The sequence below is a fragment of the Sinocyclocheilus anshuiensis genome, unplaced genomic scaffold, assembly GCF_001515605.1.
Source record: "Sinocyclocheilus anshuiensis isolate Anshui unplaced genomic scaffold, SAMN03320099.WGS_v1.1 scaffold1355, whole genome shotgun sequence".
In the NCBI taxonomy this organism is placed as follows: Eukaryota; Metazoa; Chordata; class Actinopteri; order Cypriniformes; family Cyprinidae; genus Sinocyclocheilus; species Sinocyclocheilus anshuiensis.
In genome coordinates this window covers 266,214-274,818 of record NW_015540070.1, presented here as the reverse complement: position 1 = coordinate 274,818, position 8,605 = coordinate 266,214, and the positions used below count along the sequence as shown (strand labels likewise).

Below are 8,605 nucleotides of genomic sequence, written 5' to 3'. Positions count from 1 at the left end.
GTTGTAAATTCTTCTGAAATGTTACTAACAATATATTTCTGTCAAATCTTTTGTTCAGTTCCTGTCATGTCTGTTATGAGTTCTCATTAGTTGCCATATTTTCTGATTAGCTAATTCTTGTCCAGCTGTTCCTATTTAGTTTCCTGATTTACCATGTGTGTATTTATACTCCTGATTCTGTTCTATCCTTTGTCGGTTATTGTTTAGTGTTATGTGTTGTACCACATCTGCATTCTCAGTAAAGGCTTCTTGGAAGTTTGACTCTGTGCTTGTATTCCTCATTGCTCTACAATTTCTGCCTCATCATTTGACCAAAATCCACATTGGACCACATTGGGCAAGCCATGTAATGCCAGAGTAAAGTAGTGCCACAAATTCTATAATGCCACAATTTACACATTGGTGTTCAGATCATCTTTTCTTCTCACAAAATCAATGTAATGGCAATATTTACATCCGTTAAATGAAAGCTTTTTCGTATTCCAAGCTTGCCTGCTGCTCTGGTGACTTCATGTGTTCACGAGTCGTGAAAATTATGAAAATAAATCTAGGAATTATTGGATTGTTGGACTTCAAAGAGGGGTTGAGGCATCAAAAATAGCCCAGCAGGCACACAACGTCATAAGAAGTTTGCTTTTTAGTTAAATTTTGGTTGCGTCGGGTGACCAAAACTCAATGTCAATTCAACGTCTAATGTCAATGTTAATTTGATGTCCAATACCGACATCAGCTGATGTTGATATTTGTTGTTTTTAGGTTGTGTGAACAAAATCCAACATAAAATCAACGTCAAATTGGCATCAAATACTGACGTCAACCTGATTTTCATTCTCAACCAAAATGCAACGTCTGTCCGACGTCATGTCCAGCATCAGCCTGACGTTATATTGACGTCCTGTGCCTGCTGGGAAGTAACTAGCTGTTTAACGGATGGTAACTAATACTGTAATATTTTGATGGAATTTGAGAGCTCTCTGACCCTCCATAGACAGCAATGCAACTGCAATGTTCCCAGGTTCAGAAACATAGCAAGGACATTGGTAAAATAGTCCATGTGACATCATTGGTTCAACCGTAATTATACGAATCTACAAGAATACTTTTTGTGCGCAAAGAAAACAATAATAATATAATTTATTCAACAATTTTTCTCCCCGAGTTACCGTCTTCCGCCATTTTGGAGAGTATCCACTGAACGTAAACAACGCAATCAGCATTGTTTACATTCAGCATGCGCATGCTTTCGCTGAATGTAATCAACGTTGTTTACGTTTAGTAGACAACAGTGGCCGCCTGTAGCACGACGCGAGATGAACAAACTCAGAGTTGCAACTCAGTAAGTTTTGAGTTGACAAAATCCGATAAAGCCAACCTGGTTTAGATCAGGTTCACCGGGTTCACAAAGCTCGATATAAACATTCTTTGTCAACTCAGAGTTTGAACCAGAGTTTGTGATTAACTCTGGAGCGTGTGCACCTGAACATATGACACGTGCAGCAAACAGCCAATCACACTGAACGTGGAGAGCATCAGCCAAGCATCATTTGGATTCACTTATCGCGAGAGTCAGTGCAATTCACTTTTCTGCTGAAGATGAAGAGATGTTATTAAAAATGTAATAAATTTAAATGCATTTACAAGGCAGGAATAAACACTTCTGCTGCAGCAAAAGTTTGGCAGCAGAAAGAAAATATATGACTATGCAACGGAATCAACTGAATTTAATTATATATAGTTTCACACAGAGCTCAAAAGGAAAACATGTAAGTTTAGTCATTTTAATATATATAATTGCCACTTCAAATAATAATTGTGAATATATTATATGAATTATAAACAATTACAATATAATATAATATAAATAAATAAGTAGCTGCAAAAGTCGGGCAACTTTGTCTCTAAAATTCTTTGACTGCAAACTGCTTTAATTTGGAGTGAGAGATATGGGGGAGTGGCTTAACTGCATCAGATATACTGTATGTCACTTTGCTCACAGCTGATTGGTCCAGTTTAGGTTTGCGATCTCTAACCCAGAATAAAGCTAGCCGTGTACCGTATGTTACCATGGTGACGAAACCTGCTCAAAACCAATCTTCTTGAGCCCGAAAACTCAGTTTGCTCAAATTAAATGTGAACTTACCTGGGAAAAAAACGAAACCGGCTTTGTGCTACAGGCCACAGGTTGCGTTGCTTTCGGTTCAGGTCTTCTGTATGTGCTTTGTTAAATATAGAGCTGTTTTACTCGAGGTCTTAAAAGGAGATACCAAAGATTATCATAACCGATGTCCATCACATATGCAGGCTGATATCTAAAAGTCTTTTTTTCTCACTAACATTCTATTAAAATTGAATGAAATTCCAAGAATAAAAACAGCTAAGTTAGCTGATTATCTTAAAAGTCCATAGATATAGGCATCAGTTCATATGGCTGTCAACACTTTCTCCAACAAGCCGATGGCCAGATGACGTTTGACATACATCCCATGTCTTTGATTCTCCACACATCGACTTGTTTCAAGTCATTAGCTCAAGTCCAAGAGACATGACAAGTATAAAGTCAAAGTATAGTTTCAGCCGTTTCAAAAGTCATGTTTGAAGTATGTGTAATTTATGTAGCAGAACAAGCTTGAAAGTCTAATGTTATTTTACTAATAAATCAAAAACTGCCTTTCTAAGAACTCCTGAGGGAACCCATCACTACAAAATGCTAATTATTTTCTGTCTTTTGGGACTACAGACTGCACTGCCAAATATCTTTTCTGCAACTCTTCCACTTTTATCAAGAATTTACAAATGAGAGCATGGGTCAGTTCCAATATGTTGGTGGATGAAAAATGAACCTTCACAAAAATGTTGTGGAATTTATCACCTCATCATACCACAAATTCATCTCACGTTTTTGGTTTTGCAGGTGTTTGTTCGCTCTGTGGAAACAGTATGCTGCTGTATGTGTCCTACAAGAAGAAGCACCTCTTAAAACCGGCCGAGTTCTTCATTGTTAACCTGGCCATCAGTGACCTGGGCATGACACTCAGCCTCTACCCCCTCGCGGTCACCTCAAGTCTCGCACACAGGTACCACAAAGAAATGAAAACTCCGAAAAACTAGGAAAAAGACAGGAAAGAGCGAAGTCTTTATGGACCAGCATGCAGGCGTTCCTGCAGTGTAACTGCAACAGCAGGACCCTGCTTCCAAGAGATTCAAGAACCCTACATTTTTTATATCGGTTTGTCTTGAGTCTGTAGAGGTAAAATTTTTTTCTTTGCTCTCCCTTTCTTTCTCTTTCTTTCCCTCCCTATCATGGATACACATACTTAGCTGTCATTTCGCTTCAGCTTATCATGTTTCCGAGGCAAAATGGTTCATATAATCCAAACCAAAAAGGCACACACACATTCAGTTCAATGCTCCATCAAGACGAAACCGGCCGGTAAACGCAAAGATAATAATGATTTGTGGAGACATGGAAAGAATGTAGGAGACAGGCCAAATCCAAGGGCTCCTTTTGCGCCGAGCGACTCTGTGTCACAGATAGAGCACATGTCGCACATAAATCCAGACCACAGCCATCAAGGTTAAACTGTCCTTTACTTCAGACTGTGGTTAAGAATGACAATTGCAGTCATTAGTTTATGTGACTTCATGCTGCATCTGAAATGTACCGTAAGTCAGAGGTGTGCCCAAGACTTTGTCCCTTATTTATGTCTTTCTCTTTTTGTCTGAGTGATGGATTGTACATCAGGAAACAGCCACAAACCAACCCAAGGCACATTTGAATCCTTTACAAGGGAGAATGTCTTTTTAGGGAGGCCCTTGAAATGCTTGATTACACATTTATAGGGTGTGTGAGTTCAAGACAGTAGAAAAATGCAAATAATCATGTAATTGTGCATAGCGAAATAAATAGGCTTTTAAACTTGCTACCCTTATCTTTTGTTGTTGACATCAGGGGATGTGTATCCAATCAAACTCTATGACATTTTGGCATTAATTCATCTCTTACTTGAATATGTGGATAATACTGATACAATGTTTGTTAGGGTGGTAATTTACAATGTACTGTTGTTTATGCATGTACAAAATTCAGTTTACCTATTCAGTCTGTGTCATTTGCATGAATGCATTTTTAATACATTTCAATCCTTGAAACATTTTTGTTGAGATGTTATATGATTTTAATGTTGTTGTTTTTTTTTTTATTGTCTTTTTTTATTTTATTTATTATATACTTCTTATTTATTATCATTTATTTATTATTCTTAAGTGTTAATTCTTATTCTTATGATTTTAAGCTTTTATTTTTCTTTCACCTTATCATAGCTATTTAAAGCAATTTAATATAGTATAGTGGTGTATAGTATAATGAAGAAGGCTGTTATTAAATATATTTGCAAGACAAAAGTGGTGATTTGGCTGACAAGAATGCATATTAAGGAGGACTACTTTGCAAAGAACCACTGAAGATCCTTGATCTTGCTTTTTCTTACTGAGTGCTGTTTCTGTTTGCAGATGGCTTTATGGAAGAACAGTGTGTGTGATCTATGCCTTCTGTGGTGTTTTGTTCGGAATCTGCTCTATGACCACTCTCACTATACTCAGCACTGTTTGCTGCCTCAAAGTCTGCTATCCACTTCATGGTAACCTACATTATATTTTTTTATTATGTTAAATAAAGTCCAAAAGTCCACAAGTGACTGAACTGAATCACTATTGGTTTGGTTGATAGAATAATTCAATGACTCACTCATGTAAACAGTCACTTGATTTGTTCTGAATTAGTGCTTTGATAGAATGAACGATTCAGTGACTCACTTATGAAAGTCACTTGTCCTTAAATACAATTATAGTTTTATTTTATTTTATACTATATTATTTTACACTAATATGATGATTGGTTGGGTTGAGAGAATAATTCAGTGACTTAGACGGTCACTTGTTTTGTTGCTGTATGAATTGGTGCTTTGACGAATTCATAGAATGAATGATTCAATGACTCACTTATAAAAGTAACTTGTCTTTAAATAAAATTACATTGTATGTGTTTATCTGTAGGTAATAGGTTCACTTATGAGCACGGCCGTGTGTTAATAGCATGCGCATGGGCCTATGCACTCGTGTTCGCATGCTCCCCCCTTGCTCACTGGGGTCAGTATGGTCCTGAACCCTACGGCACAGCCTGCTGTATTGACTGGGCCTGGTCCAATCACGACTCAGTCGCCCGCTCCTACACCTCTGTGCTCTTCATTGCCTGCTACCTGCTGCCATGTGGCATCATCATCGTCTCCTACACACGCATACTGCTCACGGTCCGAGAGTCCCGCAGAGCAGTGGAGCAGCATATCTCAGTGCAGACGCGCATGGGCAACATCCAGGCCATCATTGTGAAGGTGCGGTGTTCATTTTTTTTTATTTTTTTTTACTTTTTTTGTCTTTTGACAAACACATCCTTTAAATTTAGTCAGTATTAAAACAGTGAAAAAATTACATTTTTGTTGATAAGAAAAATTTTACAAAACATCTAATATATATTATTTCAAACCCCCTTTCTGAAATTAATGGGGTCATGAACTGCCTTTGTTTTTCATTTTTTTTAAATTTTAATTAATTTGATATTTTATGCATTTAGCAGACGCTTTTATCCAAAGCGACTTAGTGCATTCAGGCTATACATTTTTTACCAGTATGTGTGTTCCCTGGGAATTGAACCCACGACCTTTTGCGCTGCTAACGCAATGCTCTACCACCTCACTAAGCAAGGTCCACTTATTACTATTAATTTTTTTTTTTTTATTATGCAAGTGAAGAATATGACAATATTTTCATTTTCCAAATGCAGAGTACCTTGGACCAAACATATATATAAGTAAAACAAATAGGCTAATTAAAGAATGCGACAATATTTACATGTGCCAAATATCAAGATTTGTTATCAATATTTTTACATAAAAAAACATCATAATTTAGAAGTAATATGCTATTTTCTGTCCTGTTTTTAATCCCCCTCATCAGAATGCTTCATTTGAATAGGTGTAGCGGATTGTAGACTCGGAAGTAAATGCCCACTGCTATGATTGGCTAATAGTTGTGTACAGTATGTGTGACAGCGTACATTCCTCATAGATAAACACTGCTGTGATTTAGAATACGCTTTAAATATCTCAATACATATCAAACAATCTGTAAAAAGAGACAATAGTGACCAAGTAATGAAAACAGTTACTCACACTTGTGTTGCGACATTACTGTTGGATCCAAAATAGCCGGCACAGCATCATCTTCTAGTTTCAATCTTTTTGAAAATCCTGCGTCAAGTTGTGCCTTGTTTGTAAACGAAGTGAACAAAGGACAGAGTTCTTACTGACGTGGTCTGGATCTTCATTAAAAATAAAGTTCATTCACTCTTTCCTAACGTTGGGAAGGCAACACAAACACTGTTTTTCCACAAGTTGGCACTGCACAGCATCTTGTTGTCTTCAGAGCTATCTTTATCATTTGGTTTCTGCATAGACCTGCGTTCGCCTCTCTCCTAAACAGTACATGCACGAATTGGTGGGCGGGGCTAAACAGGCAGTGATGTCGGAGCAGGCATTGATAATAGAGTGGCACATGCCACAAGCTGTCATTTTGGCAGACTGCCTTCAATATAAGCTCTTTTTAGACTAACGACGTTAGTCGTTATGTTTTTATAGTACAATGACCTCTTATATGTCAAAAGATCAAGGGACTTTTGGTTTCTCAGTTCATTACCCAGCTTATGTTCTGAATTTAAAGTTGATATTACAAAAATTGAGGTTCCTTTGAGATTTGTTTGGCGCTATACCAAAAATAGCCACCAAGTAACACTCAAACTCCATTTAATTTTTTTAATGGATTTTCCTGTCACAAATGTATACTTTTCTGTCACAATATTACTAAAATCACAAAATATGGAATCTTGAGACTCAGACCTTTCCAACAATGTTTTGTCAAGATTAGAAAAAAGTTTGGATTCTAAAATATTAAGTATATACTACTATAATGAGCACACTATTGTAACACCGTGTTGTATAAAAGTAATGCAAAAGGTTGACAAAGTTAAAAGTCTGTGCTGTCCTTTATGATCAATTCAGTGTGTTCTTGCTGAATATAAAATAATGTTCTTGCAATAAAAGTCTTACTAACCCAATCTTTTGAACAGTAACATATATATATAACTAAAATATTAATGAGTTAGAGTTTTTGATGGTGTTGGAACAGCTGCCAACATGAGCCCAACATGCACTCCTAACTCCTTCCATAATGTTAGAACTGATATACCATGATGGTTCTCATGACGTATTGCATGACGCCTCTATCATGCTCTTTCTCTGTCTTTCTCCAGCTGAGTGTGGCAGTGTGTATAGGATTCTTTACTGCATGGAGTCCATATGCACTGGTGTCTATGTGGGCGGCGTTTGGCCATTTGGAGGACATCCCGCCCCTGGCCTTCGCCATCCCTGCAGTTTTTGCCAAATCCTCCACCCTTTATAACCCTTTCATCTACCTCTTGCTCAAACCCAACTTCCGCCACCTCCTCTGCAAGGACATGCGCTCCCTGCGAGGGGTTTGCATGCACTACTGCCTGTGCCAGTGTTTTCCCCACTGGAGCTACTGCCCATCGCTAGCCCTCAATCTGTGGCCCCTGTGGCGACGAGGCCAATCTATCTCAGAATCAATGGGGGGGCCTGTAGGTCTTTTTCATTGCCCTTGCGAGAGGTGCAACGACCCGTTTGAGCAGTTTAAGCACTACCCACGCTGCTGTCCCGTCAACGTGAACACTGTGCAGTTGTCTCTGCAGGACAGCACCGAACCTGAATTGGAGCCGGAGCTGGAACGAGAACCCCGAAAGATAAGAGAACGCAAACCAAAGAGCCAATCAATGAAGTGTAAGAAATCTGTACGGGTGATTGTGAGGGGGCGGAACCGTTCTGAGATTGACAGTCTGGAGATCACTTTGGAAACTGTGCCTGCTCACGGCAAAGCTGCCAAAAATTCCAAACCGTAACACCTGAGCCTATGCATGGGTGTCTGTTTTTACGCATGCTGCACGTGTGTATATTCACTTGTCTTAGAGGGGAGCAGACTTTCACATGCCTCAATTAAGACCATGGCAACAAATGACTTTCTGAACACAGTATTATTTGTGTTGATTTATTAGTAATGGCAATGATTGTTTTTTAAAGTATTTTTTTTGTAAGAAAATGTTTCTTATGAACAACTGACAAAATATTAGTGTTTTAATTAGTGTTTTTTTGAATGAAGTGTACACACGTCTTATAACGTCTAACGAAATAGTTAGCCCTGGATCATTATAAACCCCGGGTAAATGGAATCCTGCGTTATTTTGCTTCATTTCATATTTCATATTGCTTATTACCTGGAGTTAACAAATTAATCCTGGGTATTCATACGCTGTTTCACACCATACATTCCTAAACTTCAGGTTAATGTTCTTATTTGCATATTTGAAATATTAGTGTTTTAATTAGTGTTTTTTTGAATGAAGTGTACACACGTCTTATAACGTCTAACGAAATAGTTAGCTCTGGATCATTATAAACCCCGGGTAAATGGAATCCTGCGTTAT

At 37.9% G+C, this 8,605-nt stretch overlaps 1 protein-coding gene across 1 annotated transcript; it reads left to right on the top strand.

The window, feature by feature from the left end:
* The first annotated feature begins 2,801 nt into the window (after positions 1-2,801).
* Positions 2,802-8,180, top strand: LOC107687188 (opsin-5-like). Its single transcript, XM_016484420.1, has 5 exons — positions 2,802-2,805; positions 2,912-3,074; positions 4,510-4,637; positions 5,053-5,387; positions 7,361-8,180. The coding sequence occupies exons 1-5, from the start codon at positions 2,802-2,804 to the stop codon at positions 8,021-8,023; spliced, it is 1,293 nt and encodes a 430-aa protein (XP_016339906.1). The 3' UTR covers positions 8,024-8,180.
* Positions 8,181-8,605: the final 425 nt, after the last annotated feature.